The sequence below is a fragment of the Mus caroli genome, unplaced genomic scaffold (genome assembly GCF_978045245.1).
Source record: "Mus caroli unplaced genomic scaffold, Mus_caroli_1 scaffold_11, whole genome shotgun sequence".
Classification (NCBI taxonomy): domain Eukaryota; kingdom Metazoa; phylum Chordata; class Mammalia; order Rodentia; family Muridae; genus Mus; species Mus caroli.
The window spans coordinates 120,659,707-120,684,331 of record NW_028227266.1 but is presented as its reverse complement, the minus strand read 5'-3'; the positions used below and the strand labels follow the sequence as shown (position 1 = coordinate 120,684,331).

The window sequence follows — 24,625 nt, the reverse complement described above, 5'->3', positions numbered from 1 at the left end:
GAATGCCACCAAACAGAACATGAGCAGCAGGAAGTACCTATGAGAACTCTAGGTGCCCAAGAGGGCTGAGCTGGCAGATGGGGGGGGGGCTGCTGTCTGGGCTCCTGTGACTGACACCCTGGATTCTCCTGGGGTTACCACTTCTGCAGACTCCAGAATTTCAGGTCTTTCTGTGACAGACCAACAGACCTACATGTAGCATGGGGCCCGTATAATCCCAGCCTTGAAGGAGAAAGACTGGTCCTATGGAGACCCTAAATACTCTTGGGACTTGTGCACTGGGATGCTGGGACACCTGCCACCCTTCCTCAGGACAGTAACACATAAAGAAGAGGCTGGGTCAGGGGCCAGGAGTGGAACTGAGTTTATTCTCCACCACTCATCTTGCTCAGATGCCTACTGTCCCCACCCTGGGACCATGGGCGTGTCACACACAGGCAAGCAGTAAGGCTTCACACACCTGGGCCTGGTTTTCCTGTTATCACCCAGACACCAGTGAGGGAATGTGGGACTGGGCATCCCTGGGTTCCAGGTCCTCTATGTCTTCATGAAGACTCCCCACCAACTGCTCCAAGACCAGAGCAGCCTGCACCAGTTGAGAGGCACAGGCCCAGGGCTAGACCAAGTCTAGCTGGGCAAGAGATCCTAGCAAGTCTCTCCAAAGGCAACGGTCCCAAGGCTACTGTGTCTCGGGCCTGGAAGATTACCACCATGTTCCAGCTCCCTCATGCTAACATTCAGGGACTTGACCATCTCTTTAGAAATAAGGTATATAGCTGGGGAGATGAGAACCTCAATTCCACAGCATGGGGATGGGGGCTTATTGCATTTGGCAGTTAGGGAGTGCAACCTTTGTGGGCAGGGCAGGGAGTGTAGCACCAGGCACACAAGGGCCTCAGAGAGAGGGCTGTGCCCCCATCCCAGCCAGAGCCCAGAACCCATCTGGCCCCTGGGGGAAAGGTGTATAAAGGTGCCAGAGACCCAACTCCTGTGACAGGGTTCCATTCCCAGCCTCTGCCCTTCAGATTGCTGTTTACTGAAGAATGGCCAGGGTTTCTGGACCCATGAAGTCCAAGGGCCAGCAGGTAATAAGGATTGGTGACCCCTTGAGGTGGTCAACTCTTTTTTTTTTGTTTGTTTTATTTATTATTATTATTATTATTATTTTTATTTTTGGAAAATGTTAAGTTCAGCCAGCTCTGAAGAGCTGCCAGGCACTGGGGCCAGAGGTTAGAAACAGCAAGAGGCAGGGAAGAGTCCCTGAGGACATCACGGAAGCCCAGAGATTAGGGGTACCACCGGAGGAGCTACACTGGAGGAGCCTGGAGCCCAACCTCGGGCAGTGGGGCAGGAGTGTGCAAATGGGAAACCTTCCTTTCTCAGAGAGGGAGGGTCCCACCTGTCTCCCCAGTGGACACGGGGCGGGGCTAAAGGGCATGCTTGCAGCCTGCTCTTCAGGCTAGGAAAGGGTGCCTATACAGGGACAACGGCTCATTCAGCCCTTCCTTGCCCAGAAGACAGCCGACTCAGCCGAGCACCTTGGGCCTGCCCACACCTGTACAGAATAAAGTGCTTCGTTTATTGATGATTAAAATGTCCCCAGCCCGCTGTCCCAGCTCCGTGGGCCTCTGAGGAGGTCAAGGGATTCGTCACCCTCTGCCAGCCCCTTGGGCACAGGCCTCTTCCCAGTGTGGCCATGCTGGGAGTGGCTGGGAGCGGCGGGGAGCGGCGGGAGGGGGAGTAAGGTGCAGAGTGTGACAAAGAAGCTCATCAACAGTGGGACATCAAACCCGGGAACCATAGGACATGAAGTGACAACAGAGAGGGGTGGCCTGTGACTGCTGGCCCTGCCCCCCAAGGGCAAACGCTGAGCACTGGCTAAGCTCCCTGCTCCCACAGAGACCTAAACACATCAGCTTCTCTCCCTGGCTGCACTGTGGCACCCCAGACGGTACAGAGTGCAAGAGGGACCAGGGGCCAGCAAGGGGCGGTAGTGGCCTGGCCCCAAGAGGAGAAGAGGCCTCATGTGGGCTTCTGGGGGTAGCAGACATAGATCCGTGTCTCCTGGTGGGGCAGTCCAGCCAGATAGGCTGGTAAGGGACAGGGCCGCCCTGTGGACAGCTCCCCATCCCCTGCCCCACAGATAGCACCATGAAACCCTGAACTACTTGCCTGAGGCTCCTGTGGGGCCCCTCCCTGGGCTCTCATTCTCCTGCAGGAGCCCTAGAAGCTGGGGCTGGTGAATCAGGTTTTCTCCCCTCTGGAGGCTTGGTCTCCAGCACCCAGAGACATTCTCTCCTGGATGTGGGGCTCTTTAAAAGTCCCAGTGCAGGTTGGGGATTCCTGTACCTGCCTGGTAGGGATGTAAGAAAGGAAACCCATGGGGGCCAGCCCCCACCTGCCCCAGTCTGCCCCACACAGAGGGGCAGCCTTCACACGCTGACACTCCCCTGCCCAGTCACACATGGTATCCTGCCATGCCTCCCTGGCCACAGGCCTCTGGGGCTCCAGAACTCCTTCAACGGGGCCCACCCAAATCCTCCCCTCCTAAGGAGTCAGTTAGGGGCGCAGGGAAGCCAGGAATGGGCAGGTGAAACTGACCCAGGCCCTGCCTGGCTCTCTGCCATGCCTGCAGCCCAGAGCTCCTCCTGCCCTGTATCGGCTGCCTCCAGCACCCCTCACCTGGAGGGGTGCAGCCAACCAGTCCCTCTCTGTTCTTTTACTCCCAAGCACAAGGAGTAAAATCTCCAAGAAGCTGCACCAGGACCCAGGGCCAGGGGTATCCAGCTGCAGTTCAGCTCCTAGTCTGTGTCTGCTGGCCCTGGCCAAGAGGGCCTGTGCTGGGGGGTCAGTTAGTGTCCAGCCTGGGAGGTGCTGTGGGGAAGAGCGGAGCTGTGGGCTGCAGATGCGTGGCAGGCAGGGTGGCGGGGTCACCGGGCAGCGGGTGGCTGACACGGAAGCACTTTTCTTTGTGTGCCTTCAGCATGTTGGAGAAGCGGAAACGCTGGCCGCACACGTCACACGGGTATGGCTTCTCTCCTGTGTGTGTGCGTCGATGCCGCTTCATATTGGGGCGGCTGGTGAAACTCTTGCCACAGATCTCACAGATATAAGGCTTCTCCCCTGCAATGGGGGTGGGGGGGTGCAGCAGGGATGTTCACAGCCAGTTCTAGATCCCATCCCACCCCACCAAGGAGGGACAGAGGTAAACGGAGACCCTGGGGGTAAGGCACGCACCTGTGTGTGTCTTCATGTGCTCGTCAAAGTACTGCTTCATGTTGAAGTCCTTGCCACACCACTGACACATGAACTGCTTGTGGCCAATGTGGATGCTCATGTGTGACCGCAGCTGGTACTTGTACTGGAAGCGTTCATTGCAGTTCTGTGGGGAAGGGAAAAGCTACACCCTCAATCCTGCCTTACCCAACCTGTGTGTAGGCCAGTGTTTCCTAAGGTGCCTTCTACCTTAGCTGGTTTTAAGACAGGGCCTCTCAATGGCCTCAACTCCCTGCTCAGGCTGCGCTGATCGGTCAGTGGGCTCCAGGCACCCAACTCTCTTTGCCTTCGCAGCAATGTGATTGTGAGCATGTGCCATCATGCCCGATTTATTTTTTATTATTTATTTATTTACTTTTTTTTTTTTTTTTTTTTTTTTTGGTTTTTCGAGACAGGGTTTCTCTGTGTAGCCCTGGCTGTCCTGGAACTCACTTTGTAGACCAGGCTGGGCTCGAACTCAGAAATCCACCTGCCTCTGCCTCCCGAGTGCTGGGATTAAAGGCGTGCGCCACCACGCCCGGCTACTTTGTTTTTTTGAGACAGAGTTTCTCTGTGTAGCCCTGGCTGTCCTGGAACTCACTCTGTAGACCAGGCTGCCCTGGGTCTCAGAAATCCGCCTGCCTCTGCCTCCCAAGTGCTGGGATTAAAGGCGTGCACCGCCACCACCCTGCTACTTTTCTATTTTTAAACCTGGATTGATGCTCAAGTTCTCACGCCTGCAAAGAAACATTTCCCCAACTCACTGCCTCCCCAAACCCACTGAATAGAAGCTCCCGCTCCTCCTGCCTCTGTCTCTCCTGTCCCGGGATTACAGGCACATGTGTGCCGTCGCGTCAGGCGTGCAGATCCTCCTGACCTCCCTTCCTCCCCTCCCTGCAGATGGGGGTGGGTGGAGGTGGGACAGCCAGCAGCCAGCAGAGCTCACCTCACAGCGGAAAGGCTTCTCCCCCGAGTGCTGCAGCGAGTGGACCTTCAGCGACATACTGCGCTTAAAGGACTTCCCACAGGTCTCGCAGGTGAAGGGCATGTCCTTGGTGTGGGCTGCGGGTGGGCACCAGTTGTCACTTCTCCAGGGCACCTATCTGAACCCCCACCTCCAGACCTGCCTTCTGGCAGCCCTGAACCCCACGCTTTCCTGGAGGGTGACACTGAACTCAACAGCACAATCAGCCTTGGGCCCAGTGACACTGAAGGCCAATAAAGAAAACAGGGAGACGGTCCTCCCAGCTTTAAAAAAAAAAAAAATCACCAACCTGGTTACCCAGCATGCTCCTGGCCAACACCTAGATCCCAGGGTCCCCATCCCATGCAATTTACACTTTCCAGTGGAGAAAGGGAGGCATGTCTGCCAGGGACTGTCTGTCTGTCTGCCCTGACCACTCCTCCCTGGAGCTTGGAGCCCAGATGAGCGAGAAAAGGTGACCACAGGATCCAGACATTCAGCCAGGCCCACCTAGAGGCCCTGCAGCCTTGCCTGTAAGTGGGGTGGGTAGCACACTTGGGGAGGCCTCCTTACTGTGTCCAGGTCTGACCCCTGGGGGAGGTTGCACTCAGGCGATGCCTCAAGCCCTGTGAGGGCCAAAAGGTGAGAAAACATGAGAGGTCTCATGGCGGTCAGAGACAGGGCTGGGCCAGCACTTGTAGAATCGTGTGATTTGGGGAAAGCTGTTCCTGGTCTTGGGCAGACATAACACCGTGCCGGGGTCCTTGGCTTTGCCCAGCCATGTGTCAGTTGGATTCCTAGCCCAGGTTTCCCAGGCAGCCTGAAGCACTGGGCAAACTGCCCATCGGTGCATCCCCTCACCTGGATGCAGAATCCCGACACCGCCGGCAGCTGGCAGCCGGCCCATCCTCTGCCCACACCTGCACCAGCAGGGACTCACCAACCATGTGCTTGCGCACGTGCGCCATGGTGTGAAACTTCTTCTCGCAGATCTCACAGGAGAACTTCTTCTCCGCGTAGCCGTGCACTATCTTGTTGTGCTCGTGAAGAGACCACAGCTTCTTGAAGGCTTTGCCACACGTCATGCACTACAGGGAAAAGGAAGGGAGCTTTGGCTGCAACCCAGAGCTACCCTTGGCCTCTCTGGGGCGGGCCTGTTCCTCCTCCACTTGAAGAGTCCTGGTAAGACGGCTGGATCATTCCCAGACTAGGTTGACCCCCTCCACACCTATCCACATGGCTGTTGGGGTACCTCTTCCAGGATCCCTCTTCTAAGCACCGCCCCTTTGTCTGCTTCTCTCAGCAGGAGGCTGTAGGTCAAGTTAGTTAAGGCAGCTGTGCCTGGTAGGTAGGAGCTTTCAGTTCTGCAGGTTCTACAGGCTGCGAGGCTTTGGGCCCCTCAGGCACTGGAGGGTAGTTGGACGGAAAGCTGTTCTCCTGGACTCCTGCCCTGCACATCCCAGCAGGGGCTCCAGAGGCTAGAGGCTGGGGTCTGGGCAGGAAGGAATAAAGGTTTTGCACACTTGGGGTGGCTAAAGGTGCAGGAATAGCTGACAGCCAGCCCAGAGTCAGGAAACAGGTACACAGAGTGGGTGATGGGCAGATCATCAGGCACACCTTCCCCACTGGCATCCAATTTGCTAATTAGTGCAGGCAATTAGCACCCGCCTACCCGTGGCCTGAGGTTTTCTTTTTTTTCTTCTTGGGTCAGAAAAGGTGAAAGGCATGCTGGTGTGTGTGCATGAATGCTGACATGTATGTATGTGTACATGCATGTTGGTGTGTGTGTGCACGAATGTTGATGTATATGTGTGTCTATAAGCATGCTGGTGTGTGTGCACGGATGCTGATGTGTATGTATGTGTACATGCATGTTGGTGTGTGTGTGCATGTATGCCGGTGTGTGTGCACACATGCTGGTGTGTATACATGTGCTGGTGTGTGTGTACACACATGCTGGTGTGTGTTTATGAATGCTGGTGTGTGTTTATGAATGCTGGTGTGTGCACACACTGCACATGCTGGAGTGTGCTCAGACAGTGCAGACTGGCCCAAGACCTGGCAGCCACCCCAGCCTTCCCCCACTCCCATTTCTTTCCAAATTCCTCAGCTAGCCTTTTTTCTCCAGATTGAGTAGCTGGCATGCCAGAGTTGAACGCAAGACCCCTCTTGATTGGCTATCTATTGCTCTGCATGGTGGCTCTGGGGTGGGAAAAGGGTGATGCCCTCTCCAGACAAGCCCCTTCATTTCTCTGCGGGCCTAGATTTGTTAAAAGACACATCCCTCGGCAGTTCCTACTGCCCCTAGCTTCAGATAACTCCACTCTCCCCCACATCCCTGTTGCTCTTGCTCTTCTGGGAAAGGTGCTACCACAGTTCTCTGCTCACAACTCTGTGGGCCAGAGCCCAGCTCCACCTGTCTCCTCCTGACAGCCAGTCTGACTCAGCCCTGGGGGCTGTCTGTCTCACCTGGATGTTGCGCTCACAGTCCGTCTGTCTGTGCAGCTGCAGCTCACTCTCCAGCAGGAAGCGCTTCCCACACTGGCCACAGATCTGCATCCGGCTGTGGGTCACATTCATATGCTTTTCTAGGTACCAGCGGTTGTTGAAGACCCGAGGGCACTTCTGGCATGGATGCTGCTGTTTTTCCTCCAGCTTCACCTTGGCCCCCAGCCCGTCAGCTGCCTGGGATGCCGGAACAGCTCCAGAGGCCTTGGGCCTCTTCCCACCTCTACGTCCAGCCTCCTCTGGCTCAGGGGTGGCCCGGCGCCGGGTGTTTTGTCCCCGGGACCGTGTGGACATTCGGCTATGTGGTGGAGGGTCCACCTGGCTGCCCTGACACCCAGCGGGACCTGCGGGGTCCTGCCTGCCCTCAGCCTCCCTCTCCTCCTCAGAACTCTCTGCATCCTGCTCACTGGGCCCATCTTCTTCATCCTCCTCCTCTCGATGATCACTGGGCCCTTCCTCCTCTTCCTCCTCCTCCTCTCCCTGGCTGCCTTCCTCCTCTTCTTCCTCTTCCTCCTCTTCCTCTCCCCCTCCACTCCCTCCTCCTTCCTCCTCCTCTTCTTCCGAGTGTCCCTGCATGCCATCCTCCTGGCCGAGCACCACAGTGGCTGGATTGGCACCAGAGCCTGGCTTGCCCTCAGGTCCGGTGGACACATGCAGTGTTTGGTTGTTGAGGTTCACCTCAACAATGATTTGTGACTGCTCCTGGTGCCCATAGGTGCCCGAGGCATCCAGTTCTGGCTCCAGCCCCTCTCCACTTTCCAATTTGCACAGGCTACCTGGGGCCTCTGCCTCTTCAGGGGCCCCTTCCTTCTCCTCCTTGAAGAGTGTCTGTGCTGGCCCAGCAGTGGCAGAGCCTACATCCCCAGCCGTCCCTGCTCCATCCTCCACACGCACAGAGTAGGGATCGGGGCCCTCCCGGGCATAGATCTTTGGGAGGCCTGGGGCATCTGCCTCCTGCTTGATGTCACAGTAGTAGGGTGGTGGAGGCACCGGAGCACAGCTGGCGGCAGGCTGTGCCAGGGCCACAGGGCCCGAGGGCGCCAAGGATCGAGCGTCCAGCAGCTCCTGGCAGGAGGCCGCGATGTCAGCCATCTGCAGCAGCGAGGCCGCGCTGAGCACCTCGTGCACGTTGGCCGCGTTCACGAGCAGCTTGGACGTGTAGATGAAGTTGAGGATCTGCTGCAGGCCGCTGGGCGCGAGTGCCTCCAGAGATAGCTCGACCCGCTGCAGCTGCTTGTTCTGTGTGAAAAGCGAGTGGAAGAACTGGCTGTAGGCAGCCAGCACACCCTTGTGTGCGGGGAACACGCTATGCTGAGGCACCAGCACTAGGTCCACATCGCACAGGTCTGGCTGGAAGAGGCGCTGCTCGTTGAGGCGGCCCATCAAGCAGGCAAAGTGCAGGGCCACGTCCTCCACCAGCGAGAACTCTGCCGCCGGGGAGTCTGTCGTCTTCTCAACCAGCAACTGTGGAGCCAAGAGACAGGAGAGGTGAGGGCCAACCACTGCCCACCCCTGCCCACAATGTGGGAGGTGCCACCACCAGAGATGATCTGATCCATCCATCAAGCTGGGGGAAGGGCAGACACACAGACACACCCACGGCAGGGACAGCTGCTCCTAGGGCTACGATGTCCTGGGACCTGTTCCCAGGTGGCTTCTCTGGGCACTCCCTTTGCTCTTCCTCTGTGCACACACTAGGGGCCACCCCAGGATCCCTCTTCACTGTGCCCCAAGTGGACTTCCAGCTATGCCTCAGTGTGTCCTGACCTTCCCACCATGCTGAGACAGGAGCCTGCCCAACTGTGAGCACGTGAACAGCAGAAGACACAGCTTCTGCTACTGCACCTAGGCTGTAGCATCCAGGGGCCATTTCACTTGGACAGTGGTCAATAAAGGCCTTTAAGGGGCCACAGAAGACAGCAGGCTGAAGACAGCCAGGCCCACTCCAGCTGCCGCAGCTTTTTGTACACAGGGTCCTCGCGGGAAGACGGGCTGTTTTCTCTGTTCCCCACACTCCCAGACCCCAGCCCAGATGCAGAAGCTCCAGGCTGGTCCTGTCTTGGAGGTTGCACCTCCTGGAGAGCCCCCTAGGGACCTTAGTGACTGACTGAACAGGCTACCAGGCCTTTAGGCCCCGCCCCCTCCCAGAGCCTGTAAAGGGCACAGAGCAGTCCTGTTTAGTTCTGCCATGGAGGACTCCCAGAGGTCAGGTGGTAGAGACTAGCCTGTCTTATCCCTCACATAGGGCCTGGGGCTCAGCAGACACTGGCCAGTCCGGCCCTACAACGGCTGGCTTTGGATGCTCCATGGGCTCCGTCTATGGAGACGAAAGTTTCCAGTGTGTGAATGCCCACGCGTCCCAATGGGGGACACAACCCCACCTTCCTTAGGGGTCCCAGGATGAAGCTGTCCCCTCTAAGTCCTCTCTCCTGTCAGCAGTGGGTGGGCCAGACAGAGGATGGACTCTGAGCTCCCTTGTCATTCTGCTAACGGAGAAGCTGCCGGTGAGCCTCAAGGAGCTTCAAACCTGTGCCCTCGGCCAGCAGCCCATGACATGCCCGCCCACTCTTTGCCCTCGGCTCCACCAACAGCAGACGTTGCCTTCCCGAAGCTCCCTCCAGCCCTCACACCCTCACCAGGCACCCATTCTTGACTCTATCCCAGAACTGCTGGGCCGTCCAGCAGGGACGTGGCAAGGGGCCCCGCCCATCCCTCTCTGACTCACTCTGATTCATTTTCTGGGACCAATTCCTCTTACTTAGAGAAACTGAGGCCCAGAGAGGCTTTACTCATGGAGCTGTGGCCATCCTGCTACTCCAGCACCCTTCCCTTCTGCCTGGTACACTTCAGACAGGCAGTTGGAGAGTCCTGGAAGTGAGGTGGGTGGAAGCATGAGGTGTGAGAACCACCTAAGCATCCAGACACAGTCACCACACCCTCTGGTCCTGCCTCCTTCCCAGTCACTGCACCTGCAGGTCCTGGTGTCTGCACTACTGGGGGGTGGACGGTGGCAGGGAAAGCCCCCCCCCCCGTGGCATCACTTATCACAGGCCTGGGGCCCCTGTTTTTCCCTTTACAAAGCTTCCCCAGGGCTCTCCTGCTTGGGCAGGGCCACTTGAGCCTGGCAGAAACCCAGGCATCCCTAAAGTCACATCACAGCCTGCTCAGCCATGGACCAGAGATGCTGCCAGCCAGTGGCAGGGCCCCTTCCGGGTCAGTGCCCACCAGCTGTGCAGCCTCTGGCCAGATGCTTCCGGCTCCTTAAAGCTGAGGAGGCCTCTCCAACACCTGGGTACACCAGCTGCATCAGCAGCTCTTCCCCAGAGGTACACCTGCAGAGGCCACCAAGCTTTTGCCTCCCAAAGGCCATCTGGTGAAACCCCGGGGGCAGGGGTACAGGCTCATGACTTCTGGATGCTTTCTTTGGAGAGGCCTGGGAAACAGGCTCAGAGACGGCAGGGGACCGGCCCAAGGTCACACAGGAGTTTCCACTCCAGCTGTGTGCCCCCGACTACGGAGCGATCCATCCTAGTCTCAGGCAGAGCGGCTGCAGCGCCCACGTGGCCCAAGGCCCGGGCGGGAATCCGACCCCCCCCCTTTCCCCCCATTACCAGCCCCGGGGCGGCGCCGTCCGGACGCAGAGAGGCTCCCCCCTCCGCCCGTGCGCAGCAAGACCTCGGCCTTTCGCGTCTGCACCCCCACCCCAGGAATTTCACCCCTGAGCCGCGCCGCCGCACCGCACTCTGGGCCCCGCATACCGGGCAGATAGGGTCGAGGACCCCGGGTGAGGGGCCAGGTCTTCCAGACCCTGTACCCGGTCCCAAGGGGCCGTGCGCTCTGAAAGGAGGCGCTCGCAGGTGGGCGGATAAGCGGGGGGACAGGCAGGGCCCTGCGTACCATGGTGCCGCGGCGCTGGGAGCTCACAGGGCCCCGCAGGATCGCGCTGCCCCCGAGGGCCGGGCCCGGGCCGCTCCATGAAGCGCCGCGCTGGGGGCCGCCCCTGCGCAGGGCCCCGCGACCATGGCCCCGGGGGCGCGGCCGGCCGGGCGGGCGGAGGCGCAGGGCCGCGGCGAGTCCCGGCCGAGCAGCTGCGGCCCGGGAGCCTCGGGCGCGGCGGGCGGGGGGCGCGGGGCGCCGATTGGAGCCCGCGCGTCAGCTGGGGCCGCCGTCTGGACGCTTAAAGGGCCAGGCCGCCCTGCGTGCTGGCTGGGGGCGCGGACGCGCGCCGTCTCGATGCGGCTGCCCTCGGGAGAGCCTCGGGGTCCCCGGACCGACCCGGCTGGTGACGTGGGAGCGTTTGGACCGCGCGATCCCACCCTCCCGCGCGAAGTCCCTCTCTGCCCTTCTTTGCTGGGAAGTTCGTCCGGGAGTCTAACCCGGGTGTCCTCCCGCTGCTCTGCATGGGCGGGGCCAGGGTAGGCGTGAGGTCGCTGAGCAGAGCGCACCGCCCCCCGACCCACCTGCTCCCCGCAGCCAGGCGACTCTGATGGCCCAAGACCCGTACCCCAGCCGCGCTCATCTCCCGCCCCCTGTGACTCCGGCTGCTCCGACTTGAGGGTGAGTCTGGGGTCTCTAGCTGCTCCCGCCTCCCACGCGTTTTGCTCTGAGTCTCCCGAACCTACCTGGGGGCCTCTGGCTGCAGAACCTCCGAGCAACCGCCGCAACGACGGAAGCCTTTCAGATGACCTACCTGGAACAGCCGGGTGGGGGCCAGAGGCCCAGGCCCGGCCGAGGGGCCCTCCGCGCAGCCTCGGCGCTGGGAAGATGCAGCTCGGCTTGCGGAACGCTGCTCTGGCACCGGCTCCGTGGGGGCAGGGGGCTGGCTGTGCTGGCAGGAGGCTGCGAAGGAACGCTGCCAGGCCGAGCGACAGCAGGGCGGGACTACGGGCTACCACCGTGCTCTCCCCTTCGGACGCCCCGCACCCCTACCCACTGTTCAGCCTAGTCACTCTCCCAACACTGCTCCAGCCTGGCCATTCCACTCCAGCCATAGCAGTCTCCTTGGGTGTGCACCTTTCTCTGGAGCCAAGCAGGTGTCATCAAATAGTCGAAGGTCTGTCCCCTCAGAATGCAAGGATCTCTCACTGGACATTGGGCTGACTACCCCTGAGCAAGGAAGCTGAGTAGGTGGTGTGAAGAAAGGTAGGGACAGAGAGGAGAGCCCCTTCCTTCACATGCGCAGGGCATGCCCCTACCTGGGGCAGTGAGCCGCTGCCCGAATCTGAGGCTCTAGGTTGAAGCTGTGAACCTGTCAATTACCGATGATGTCTCCTACATTTCCCAAAACCCAAGTTTCTCGCCTGACTCAGTTGATTGCTGCACTGACCTGGGAGGTGGGAAGGGCAGGGCTGTCTACCTACTGGGTGGACAAGGAGAGTCCCGCAGAGAGAGAAAACATGTAGATGCTGTGCTGGGAGGTTGGAAGAAGCTGGTACTGGCCTTGGCTAACGTAAAGGAATGACACCCCTACCGACCCGACCCCTGCTGTCTCATTTGGGTTCTCTGAACTCCGACTGAGGGCAAGAGGGCACACTGGGCTTGTCACTAGCAACAGCTGCAAAAGCCAGAAGCCCCCTTGTGTTCATGGCTGCAGAACTGAGTGGTTAGGACATGGGGTACAGCCAACTGGAGGGACAAGATGGGAGCAGAGGAAGGATTCTAGGCCACAACCTCAAGTTCAGTTGGTTGGTTTAGGGGCCGGAGCACTCATGACCATGATAGAGGTGGGTGCTTTAGACCCCTAAAGCTGGGTGACTCCAGGCCAAACTTCACTTTGGAGAACAAGGAGACAGCCCCAAACTGATTGGGGTTCCTGCACTTGGCTGGGGAAAAACTAAGCTCACCAGGTAACAGAAATGCAAGTTAGGCAGTCCAAAAAGCGGGTGGTGCTGGCTGGAGGGGGAGGGTGTACAGTACGTGGCCTCCATCTCCCTCAGTTTTGGCTGCCGAGTCCAGCACTAATGGGCCACAGCTGCACAAGGGTGGGAGCCTAATGCAAACCAGCAGGTTCCCTTTCCCACACCAAGTCCAAGACCTCAGCAGGAGAGCCTCCCTGGAAACTTCCAAAAGGCTCCCAGAGACCCTAGACCTCCACAACCTTGGGCTGTGGTACTTCATGCGGAAGCCCCCACCCCCTTAACTCAGTGAGATGTGACCAGCAGCAGTGTGAAGGCCTACGTCCATCACAGCTGTGCAGAGACCATCGGGTCCTACATGTCTGCCCAGTAGTGGGGGTTCTAGAGGTCTTCTGAGCCCTAAATGTTTCCAGACATGGTCTTCAGGGAGGCAGACTCCTCTTAAAGTTAGGGCATAGACAATGGTCCTCAGAATCTGCATGTGGGCAGCAGGGATCAGGGTTAGGGTTCAGTGGACATAGGTGTAGTTCTGGCCCTTTTAAAACCCACATTCTGCCTTGGTATCTCCCAGGTGCCTCAGCCTTAGCCTGTGGAGTTTGGTCTTACTGTTTGTATGAGGTTTGGTATTGAAGACGGCAACACCAGGCTACTATAAACCACAGGGAGGAAGCAGCTACGGCAAGAGGCCCAGGCCTCAGAGTGCAGCCTGTGCTGTGGTGTACTCATCCCTCAAGGTGCCCGAGAGACTACAGCGACCAGGAGTCTGTCTCAGCTAGACATTCTGACCTGTCTTTTTAACACGTTATGGGCATTTTGCCTGTGCACTATTTGCGTGCTTGTTGAGCAGAGGCCAGGAGTTGAATCCTCTGCAACTGGAGTTATGACTGATCTGCCATGTAGGTTTTTGGAATTGAACCTGGCCTCTACTCAGCAAGCATGCAATAGCTGAGACAGATAGATTCCTGGTTGCTGTAGTCTTATCCACTGAGGCTCATCCAGCCCCCACATCCCTCACAGAACTGTGGGCTCAATGCCTTTCTCCGGCTAATTAAAGAAGTGACATGATGCCCCAGTACTGACCAGCTATCAATCAGGCTTTTATCAGGTGCAAATAAAGTTCTGTGAACTCCACAAAGACCACAACAGGCTTCCCTGGTATCCTCTCTCTCTTCTGACAGTGTGGGAACAAGATCTCATGTAGCCCAGGATGATCTTTAGTGGATCCTCCTGTCTCCATCTTGCAAGTGCTGGGACTATAGGCCTATGAGGCCAAAAACAGCTAATTTTCTTTTTTTCGAGACAGGGTTTCTCTGTGTAGCACTGACTGTCCTCGAACTCAGAAATCCTCCTGCCTCTGCCTCCCAAGTGCTGGGATTAAAGGCGTGCGCCACCACCACCCTGCCTAATTTTCTTTTTAAATTAGTTTTGTTGTTTTTTGAGACAGGGTTTCTCTGTATAGCTCTGGCTGTCCTGGAACTCACTCTGTAGACCAGGCTGGCCTGGGACTCAGAAATCCGTCTGCCTCTGCTTCCCAAGTGCTGGGATTAAAGGCGTGTTTCACCATGCCTGGCTTTAAATTTTTTTTTAATTTTAATTTTTTTTTTTTTTTTTTGGTTTTTCAAGACAGGGTTTCTCTGTATAGCCCTGGCTGTCCTGCCACCACACCCGGCTAAATTAAAAAAATTTTTAAATAGTCTTACTATGCAGTCCTGTCTGGCCTTGAACTCAAGAGATCCACCCTCTTCTGCTGGGGTTAAAGATGTGCACTACCCTACCACACCTGGCATTTTCTCTAAATAAAAAATAAAACACCCACATTTGACAATTTTCAGTTTCCCAAGTTGGGGAAACACTGCTTAGCAAACCCAGTTCTCTGCAAACAAGCTAGCAGGTTCACTCTGCTTAGCCAGCAGGTTCTCACCTGTGTGTTCAAATGTCACAAGGTCGTTCTTAGGAGGTGAGTGATGATGGGTGCCACAGTCAGATGACTTGCTGAGGACAAAGGGAGGAGACCTGGAGTTGCATCCCACCAAAGGGTGTGTTTCTGCCAGGCTCTCCCAGGTCACTCCTGCACCCCAGTAACCTGCCAATGGACAAGTCTCTTCGCTTGGCTGTATCAGAAACTGGAGTTTGAGTAAAGAAAGACCAAGCAGGCAGACTCAAACTCAGCATGTATTTTCATTTCTACAAGATCCTTTTCAAGTTGTAGAGAAATTTAATAGAAGTATATACAAATTAGACATTGCTAGTATGTACAAAAGTATTTTCTACATTTTTGAACAATATCAACTATGCCACTTGCAGTAAACAGGATGTTACAAAATCATCCAATAAAGCGTCTTCTATTAAGCACATTACACAACATAATTCAATTTTATTAAAAAAATAACTTCAAAATACAGAATGATCATGGATAAGAAGAAAAGCCATTTCCGTATTCACTGGAGTATAAACAGCAAGGTTGACATTACTGAACATGAGTGCCTGTTGGTACAGGTTAAGCCCTGTCCATGCAGCAGTAGGTGGTAGGTGGATGCCCTTCCTCTTCCTATGCTAATCCCTAGAACCCGCCAATGTCTGTAACTCCTCTGGCCATGGGACTTCGAGTAGAGATTTATCTCTGGAGCCTGATCTTACTTACATGGACCCTTAAAGCAGGAGGAGGGCAGAGGTTTTGAAAAAAAGACAAGACTCAAAGGGTTCCTGGTGGTTGAAGCTGGCAAGGCCTACAGCAGGCGATGTGGGTATCCACCAAGGGCTCTAGAAGGGCCCAGCTACAAGTCACCTCTTCCCAGAGTCTTCTGAGAAATGAGCTCTTCCAGACCTTACCTTGAGACCCTGAGCAGATGAGTCAACCCTACTGTGCCTGTTTGTCAATGATGCATGGGCACTCTTAGGCTGAGAAATTTGGGATAACTTGTTACACAGCAACCAAATAAGAATATATGGCCCAATAGTGACCTTTTCTTACTAATTACATTTGCCAGTTTATTTGGGCTCTGAATGCATTCTTCCTACTGAATACTAGATTCAAACACCCTTCTTTGTCGGCAACTTTAAAGGGGGGGGCGGAGGACCCACTCACTATAAACCACACGTCTAACCCGCCAAGCACTGAGTTCTGATGTTATCCTTCTTTCTAATTAACTAATTTACAGACGTGGTGAACAACAGCTGGCTGGCCACCAAAATGCTGCTTACATACATCACAGAGTAACACCATTATTTATTTGTGGGGTGCTGACCTCTCATCTCAGAGCTACTTACATGCTAAGCACATGCTATATATCACTGAGCCACATGGCCCTGGAAGACTACTTTCATATATCCAGTACTTTCCCTCCATCTGGCCAGGGTTTTAGTAATTTCCTCCAGCCCAAGGCCTTTTCTCTTCCCAAATGCACTAGCAAGGCCTGGGTGGGATAGGATAGTACAGACTTCTACACCATGTACCTGACAGGAAGTCTGTGAACTGGATTTAACCGGCACTAAGGTGATTAAGTACACTTGGGGAAAAATGCAAACTAAAGAGTAAAACAAAACAAAGAAACAAACCCACACTAGTTTTACAGGTTAGATTCTTCCTGGAGGAGCCACACAAAGCCATAAGAACCCCTTTCTGTGCAGCAGAGCCTGTGACCCTGCTGCCCCCAACTTTTTTCCTGGGTTTCCTCCATCAGGCAGGGCTTCATGGAGTCAGGGGGCAGCATGTGGGGTGGGGTGGGGTGGGATGGGGGGTGTCTCGACACAAACAGGGAATAGGATGGTTGGGGCAGGGCTGCTACTATTGCCACAGTGAGAGAGACGCTTGGCCGCTGGAGTGTCTGTGGAGCTGCTTCCGAAGAACTTTCTTCAGCTGGCGCGTTAGCACACATGTGCAGAACAAGATGACCAGCCATACAGGTTCTGTTCCAAGGGACCTCCACCACTTATCTGTGTTTGGAAGAAGCCCCTACACTCACAGTGAACCCAGCTCAGAAGAAATTATTTTTGGTGCCAGTGAATTTAAAAAAAAAAATCACAATTCATTTCCTGGCATCAGGAAATGCAGTGTGTGACAATATGACATAGGGTATATGAGGAACCAAAGGCACCAAGCACCAAAGCAGGAGCTGGGGTGGCTGGGCTGGCATTCACTGTGACAAGGCAGAGCCCTCAGGCAGTGTGGGTGCCCACAGCTGGGACGGACTGCTGCAGACACAGAGGCATGAGCTACCACCCTGCACACCTGGCCATGGTCAATATGGATGTGGATAGCCTCATCTGACAGCACACACCAAGACGACAACCAGCATGGGGACATGGGGACATGGAGAACATGTGCCTTAGACACTCTCCACAATTCTGTTTGGCAGCATGGATGCTAAAACCTGAAACAAAAAGAAATCTGAATTCTACAGACAATGTGATCTACAGAAAACCCTATCTACAGTGACACTGAAAATCATACTTACATCAAATTTACCATTTCTTGATTCAAGAAACTGAAAATTCCATAGTTGCCTACTGTAAAATGGGTCATAAAAATATTTCTAGGGACATCTGCACTTTAAATTCTTTTGCGCACATGTAAATAAGTGACAAGAAATATCCACTATTGGATTGAGGTCTAATACTAAAACACAACAGACTGCCATCCAGTTTCTTAAGCTTTAAGTTACCAGGTATTTACACTTAAGACACAATCTATACAGAGACATCTCAGCTGTATCTGCTGCTCTCGCTGGGGCTCCGGTGATGAGAGTAACTTCTGTCACTTTCACTGTCTGAGCCATAGGATCTACCACTCCTGTATAAGAGAACAAAACAACAAAACAACGCCATCAACTCCCATTTTCTGTTCTAACTATTGCAACACTATGGATTTTTCGAGGATGTTTTAAATGGTAGTAAAATCAAGGTTAAGATAACAATAAAGAAACCTCACAAGAGTGGGAAATTTACTTGAAATCCATTCATAAAAATGAGCAAACTATTTTTCTACTATATCCAGTAAATGTCAATACTAGACTAGACTGAAGCAGGAAGGGGTTAAAGGGACAGAGTCTCACTAAAACTTGGTTATGGTGGTCTTTAAGCTCATTTAAAAAGCTTTTCTGAGAGCGAGGCAACTTGTTATGGTAAGTGTAGTCCATCCCACCACAAGTACACCTAGAACAAGAGCTCAAGGACAGCTCAAGACAATGGACAGGCAAGTTTGTTCACTGAAACCCCCAAGGTTCTAGGGTTAGTGCGATGGAGATGGGATGTTCCCTGGGCAATGGGCTGCAGTGAAGAATATGAGATGTGGGGGCTGAGGGGTGGGAGGTGACTGATCACTTCAGGACACAAAGACAAGTGACAGAGCTGTCACTTGGATTTCTGAGCAGAAGGGAAGCTCTAGAACACTGGAGGAGAGAAGTCAGAAAGAGCTGAAGCTGGAGCTAGCAGGTGGAGGGGCTCATGCACTGGCATGCCCAGCTGGCCACCCCTGAAACAGTCAGTCAAGGGGGTACCCATGTGCACGGTCTGTAGGAAGTTTTCTGGACTTGCAAAGGATAATGAAGGGTGACAGCACCCATCAGCAAAGGACAATTCAAGAGTTATGATAAGGTCACATCTTATTCATTAAATAACAAGATATAGGATTCAACCCTGCGGCCGAGACAATCACATTTTAATAAAACAGCAGACTGGCCTGATTTGCAGATGTGAGCCATGATTTGGTCTTCTCCTTACTCCTCTTCCAAAAGAAATGTTTAATTAAAGTTACATGAATAAAACTCATTTTAGTGTCAACTATAAAACAGCAACTGACAACCTTCACCTGCCAACTCTCTGTACCAAGGCCATGTTTAATAGCTGTCTGTAGGCCAATGAAACTCCAGGGGAGGTGTTCCTCTGATAGCCCACTCACACCAAGTGCCTAGTCTCTTCCAGTGCTCTAACCCAGGGACCCACCTGGACCGCCTGTTGTAACTTCTACCACGATGGTAACTGTCACTCCTCTGGCTGCGGCTGCGGCTGCGACTCCGGCTGTAGTAACTATCGTAGGTGTAGGATCTGCTTAAATAGCAATGACACACAGTGTTCCATTCAAATACAGAAAGGCTCCTTTTTAGGGCCATCAGAGGGTACTGGCTCACACGGGTACTCTCTGGAGGTGTGAGGACAGTTGCATAAGAAGTTCTAGGAACATCCAGCAATTGCACCCAATTGGACTTACCATGTTAAAGAGAGAAATGTTAATTTCTTTTCTGCATTGAAAAATATCACAAAATTAACATGGAGTTAGTGTGATTGAATCTTGATTTTATTGGATAATTATATTCACAAGAAATGACAGATATTGTCATTTCTGACTGGAGTACAATGAACCAACAGATAAAAATTATAAGATCTTTTTGTGTATGTGTAATTTTAGAAAAAATATGCATTAAAGTTACTTAATTAGAAATGCATCATTTAGGCTAAAGAATAAGATCCATGGCAGTAGATGTGCTGTGTTTTGTGCCTGAGGCCCTGGGATCAATCCCCAGCAGCACAAGCCAACCCCTACCCAGCACTCTGGGCCTCCCAGCAGCACTTACCTGGAACGGCTGTGGAGGTCATAGGAGCTGCTCCTGGACCGGCTCCTGCTGGACGTCCTAGTATGGACCATAGAGGGCTATCACCTTGTGCATTAGGGCACAGGCCACAGTAACAATCTAGACATTTTTGCCCATCAAAGTGAAAATACAGTGAAATGCGATAACTATTGTGTGTTTATCTCAAGTGTGCTGGGATTTCTTTAGAACTAAGCTTTAGGTAGTTTTCTGAGGAGGCTCTCAGTTGGGTGGGAAGGGAGAAGGCCCACTTATATGAGTGCTCAGAGCAGAAAATACCACAAGGCCAAAGAGAGCAGCACCAGGGAAATAGAAAACTGCACCCAGCACTCACGTTCCTCTCGGTTTCCTGCTGTAGCCTGTCGTAACCCCTAAGTAGGTCAAGAAGAGGTGACTCTACTTGTGACCTCAGTGACATCTATGCACAGAGCAGGTAGGAGTGGCATGGCCTCTCAATCCGACTGCTTCTTTTGCCTTACTCTGCTAAGATCTCATCTACAAACAGCCAGGCAGAGTTCCAGAGCTCTCAGAGAGCTGGATGAGAAACAGTTCAGGGTGGTATTTGACAAGGACAGATCAACAGCTGTCCTGTTGTGTCCCAGAAGTGGTCCACTGCAAGTGACTGGACACCACTCATCAGGGTGAGACCACAAGCTCACCTGTGACTATGGAAACTTCCATAGGAACTGCTCCGGCTGCGGGTCCGGCCTCTGCTATACCAGTCCCTGCTCCGGCTTCTAGAGTAGCTTCTTGATCTACAATGGAGTGAGTGAGAAAGCATATACTATGTGCACTCCCCACACTATTGGGATGAACAGGGCAGGAGGGGAGCACAAGCAGGGAAAGGTCTCTTACAAACTTTTGTCATGGACTGCAAAAGAAGTAATCCAGAAGGCACCATGGTTTAACCAATAAAATAAAGTCAGGAAAGACTGCAACAGGCCTATGTACATGTCCATGAACACAACTACTTATTTGGCTTCCTGTTACTGTGAACACCTTTTCTTAGCTTTCACTCTCAGTCTTTGTACTCTTCAAGTCTTTCCTGATGACAAATGCTGGATAGGTCTCCAACAAAAATTCCACCATGATCACCAAGGTCGACTTAGCAACTCTGCCTCCATGCATGGCATCTACCTTTTACACGTGTAACAGAGTAGTAAGTTCAATAATCTATAAGCCCTACAGAATCTGCTCAAAGGATTCTATCCAAAGGCATGGCAACCTGCACAAGAAGGCCAGGTACTTCACATCTTTGAATATGAAGAACTCGCCACCAGTCATGGCAAGAGGTTTCATTGCCCAAGTGATAAAACTACAGGTCTCTTCAGCCGAGTCCATTTCTTGTCCTGAAATGCCCTCTCCCTATTTATGTCCTCTATCAGTGGTTTTGGTCATGTGGAATGCTTCTTATTCCCTTGTCAGATATCTGGAAACAGTGATCAATCACACTTCTAATGCTAATGTTTTTCTGAGCTGACAGCAGACTCTCCTTAGGGGTAAAAGAAAAAAAAAAAAAAAAAAAAAAAAACCCAAAGGGAATATTTCTTACCGGTAAGATGAGGTAGAGCTTCTAGATCGACTTCGTGAGTGACTGTATGAGACAGACCTTGTTCTGTGTCGAGATTTGGTTTCGGATTTACTTCGAGATCTGTGTGGACTCCTGGACTGGCTATCACCATCCCGACTAGGTGTCTGATCATCACTGGAACTCTCTTGATTCCGTGGCCTTCGATTTAGGCGTGCCGTCTTTCTTACTTCATCAAAGAGAGAGCCAGGCCGAACCTTATTTTTGCTTTTGATTTCTATCCTCAAGCCTTGTGGTTTCACTTCAGGCACAGTAGATAATGCCTTCACATCCAGAGCACTAGATGTGGTTGCAGCAGACACTGACAGATTCCCTACACCTTGCAATGGCTTCCACTTATCTGTGAGGTTCATCTGGCTCTTCTCAGCCCCCTCCTTCTTTCCAGCAGTTTCTACAGGACTGGTCACACTGCTAGAGCTGTCCTGTTTAACCCCACTTTCACCCAAGGTCTTGCTTTCAGACATGCTACTCTCTTGTTTCCCTCCTGCTCTAGGATGTGCCATAGACTCATCCTGCTCTGGAATAATGCTCACCTCTGGGCTGTCTATCCTGTGGTTTGCTAAAGGGGACACCACCTCTCCCTTTGCAGGGGAAGTTCTATCAGGGGTGCAAATCTCCATGTTGTCATCTGTCTGAAGCACGTCCTCCCCTCCACCTGGGACATGCTCTTCAAGATGCTGGGTGCTAGGTGGAGAGTTGGTCATGTTTTCCTCCACTTTCAGAGGTGCAGAACAAGAGCTGGGATCATGTCCACCCTCTGCAAGTGGGTCCTGCTCTAAAGTACCCTCCTTGGGTTTACTTGGAGAACTGCCTTCATCACAGGTTTTCTCGACTTTTAGAATGCTGTCTTTCACAGCTTCACACTTCTCAGAGACATGCCTTTTCTCTTTTGGGTCCTGTGTAACTTGCTTTCCATTCATCTCCTCCTCCTCATCGTCACCAAACTCGAGTGGAGGTTGCCAGTGGAAAGCTTGCTTCCGTTTTGGAGTCTTGTGTTTTTTGTCCTTTTTAGCTTTTGATTTCTCTCTCGCCCTTTTTGTGTGATCCCCCTTAAGATCATCCTTTGAGTGTTTCTGCTTCTGGGGCTCTACTCTAATGTTCCCCAAGTTGGAGCAGGAGCTCTCTGACTCAGAGGCTGAAGACTGTGGTCTCCTAGACTTCCAGGCACCGTCGCTGCTGGGCAGAAAAGTGCTTGTTGGAGGCTTTGCTGGGGGTTTGGCTTTGATGTGACTCTGGCCAACTTCTGACTCGGAGTCTGAAGAGGCTTCACCCTCCTCCTTTTCTGAACCTCTCCGGGGATCACTTTTCCTGCTCTTAGTCACATCTTGTTCCGAGTTTGATTCCGAGTCCCATTTACTGCCCGCACAATTCTTCCCTTTGGATACACTGTCATCTCTAGAGTGATCAGGGAGATCATCTTTCGGAGTTCTCTTTTTAGAACGAGGACATTCCCATTCAGGCTTGGGTTTTCCTTCTTCTCTGCCTTTCCCCTGCTTATCATTCAATGCTTCCACTTTTCCCTGCTTCTCCTTCTCTGGGGCTGAGTATACTTGAACATGTGACTGGTCACTGTCTGAAGAGTAATCTAAAGATGATCTGCTTTCACTATACTTTCTGTGACATGAGGATTTCTCTCTGCCTCTGACATATTTACTGTGACGTGTCTTTTCAGAGTTACTGCGATGTCTTTTATTTGAAGTGACACTTTTTTTCCTGTTGGATCTAAACGTGGCTCGTCTTCCATCATCACTGCTAACAGAAGTATATGAAGAGGACCTACTGTGCTGGGAACCATCACTGTACTTATTTGGTGAGTGAGACCTAGATGATGGAGACCTAGAGAGTGAGCGTGAAGTAGGGAGACTTCGTGACCTTGACCTTGTGTATGACCTGGAGGATGACCTGCTCCTAGAAGACTTGCTCCCCGACCTTCCTGAGCTTCCAGAACTTCTATCACTGTACTTTGAATAAGCACTCCCATCACTTTCTGAAGGTTTTTCTCTTTTGTGATAAGATGATGAACTCACGGTTGCTTTAATATTTGTTAAACTGTATGTGCTTTGGACAGGCAGCAAGTGGGTTGTTTTAGCTTTCATCTCCTGAATTCGCTCGTAAGAGGGCTTCCAGGGCTTCTGCCCAGGCTTCCACCTAGAAGGGGGAGGGCTGTCACTCAATGGTATTACAGGAATGTTTTCTGCTGCCACTGGTTGTACTAGCACATTTCCATTCTGTGGCATTGATGGCCTTAAAGGTTCTGTCTTAACTGGCTTATTTTCACTCAGCTGAGCAGGTTTTTTGGGGGATATTGATGTTCTTCGGGGTCCTGACCTGGAACTAGATCTAGACTTTGATCTGTTGAGACAACGAGATGAGGACTTTGACACAGCCCTTGATCTAGAGCTCCCTCTAGAATCTGATTGTGAATGAGACTTAGATCTGTAGGAGTCTCTGCTAGAATGGGTTGAAGCACTCCGGTCATCCTGGTCTGATTTAGACCAGTCCCGCTTGGATGAGTGATGAGAGGAGGAGGAGGAGGCACGAGATCTCCTTTCTCTAACACAGGAGGACTTCATTCGGTGGGTGGGAGATCTTGAGGGTTCCAAATCAGGCATAACTATTCTTCTCTTTTTTGTCTGTCTGTGTCTTCTGCAATGTTTCTGCTTTTTAGCTTTTTTTTTATGCTTAAACTTCTTTTCTTTTCTGTGTTTCTTGTGGTGACCATCAGAGTGTCTCGCTGTACTAAGATCTGAATAGTATCCATTATAGGACCATGATCTGGATCTCTGGGACAGGCTTCTTTCATCCCATCGGCTTGAACAGGGGTCACTCAGCCTGTAAGAGGAGGAGCATAACGTGCATGAGGTTATCTGTGAACACTTTGTGTCTTAGAAACATACTTCTGATGAGAGTACCCAATTCCACCAACACTTTAACATAAATCAGAGTGATGACAACTATTACCAGACTCACAAAAGATCCTTGCTTTTTGGTGATTTTTTTTCCTTTCTAATTTATTTTCATTTCATGTACATTGGTGTTTTGCCTGCATGTATGTCTGTGTAAGGGTGTCAGACCCTCTGTTACTGGAGGTACAGACAGTTCTGAGCTGCCATGTGGGTGCTGGGAATTGAACCCAGATCCTCTAGAAGAGCAGCCAAGGCTCTTAACCACTCAGCCATCGCTCCAGTCCCATGATCCTTGTTTTTTAAGTGAAATAGACTCTGAGTGTTTGTAAAAATCATACCAACTAACCAGAAGTTCTGTAGAGATACACAGCTCGCAATATGATCTACTAACAACCTTCTTCCTCTAAGAGAAATTTCTCAAAGAGTGTGAAACCCAGGCCCCAACCAGTCTTGCTGCTGAGTTACTTGTTTTTGTGGTACTGGGCATCCCACTCAGGACCTTATGCATGCTAAGCAAGCACTCTACTACAGAGCTAGATGCCCAATCTTGACTCAACTTTGTTTTCTTATTTCTTCTTTTTAAAAAATTCACCTACACACGAATGTTTGTATGTGTGCAGGTGCACACATATGCACATGTGCAGAGAGCACCTCAGGTATCATTCTTAAGAACACTAATTTCTTTGAAAAAAATCTCTCATTGGCCTAAGGTTCAACAGTAGACAGCTGCACAGCATGCTGCAAGGACGCCCCAGCCCTGGGATTATGAAGTGCTTGCTGCTACACTTAGCTTTCCATGTACATTTGGGATCCTCATGATTGCAAGGTAAATACCAACTACTATCTTTTTGTGAAGACAAGATCCTGTTATGTGGCCTAGGATGGCCTGAAACTCATTATGTATCCAGCCTGGCCTCCATCTCCCAAATACTGGAATTACAGTGCCACGAGGCCTGGATAAAGCT

General features: G+C 52.6%; 2 protein-coding genes across 14 annotated transcripts in view; both read right to left on the bottom strand.

The window, feature by feature from the left end:
- Positions 1–1,149: 1,149 nt before the first annotated feature.
- On the bottom strand, positions 1,150–11,436 carry Zbtb47 (zinc finger and BTB domain containing 47). Of its 5 annotated transcripts, none has more exons than XM_029481944.2 (6): positions 11,418–11,436; positions 6,689–8,191; positions 5,160–5,307; positions 4,202–4,317; positions 3,238–3,382; positions 1,150–3,123 (listed from the first exon to the last, which is right to left on the bottom strand). In XM_029481944.2, the coding sequence occupies exons 2-6, from the start codon at positions 8,108–8,110 to the stop codon at positions 2,849–2,851; spliced, it is 2,106 nt and encodes a 701-aa protein (XP_029337804.1). In that variant the 5' UTR covers positions 8,111–8,191; positions 11,418–11,436; the 3' UTR covers positions 1,150–2,848. The 5 variants fall into 5 exon arrangements, with proteins under 5 accessions (XP_029337804.1, XP_085684331.1, XP_021028793.1 ...); XM_085828205.1 differs by lacking the exon at positions 11,418–11,436 and adding an exon at positions 10,542–11,117; XM_021173134.2 differs by lacking the exon at positions 11,418–11,436 and adding an exon at positions 10,625–11,115.
- A 3,300-nt stretch (positions 11,437–14,736) lies between these two features.
- The window catches only part of Nktr (natural killer cell triggering receptor), a 37,328-nt gene continuing 27,439 nt past the window's right edge, over positions 14,737–24,625 (bottom strand). For 8 of the 9 annotated variants that reach the window (XM_085828204.1, XM_021171521.3, XM_021171523.3 and 5 more), the window contains 5 exons: positions 20,719–23,586; positions 19,826–19,921; positions 19,152–19,208; positions 18,523–18,627; positions 14,737–17,371 (listed from right to left, as the gene is read on the bottom strand). In XM_085828204.1, the coding sequence (XP_085684330.1) occupies positions 17,284–17,371; positions 18,523–18,627; positions 19,152–19,208; positions 19,826–19,921; positions 20,719–23,586 (3,214 nt within the window). In that variant the 3' untranslated portion in view covers positions 14,737–17,283. The remainder of the gene's footprint in view (positions 17,372–18,522; positions 18,628–19,151; positions 19,209–19,825; positions 19,922–20,718; positions 23,587–24,625) is intronic. The other variant, XM_021171522.2, reaches the window with a different exon arrangement.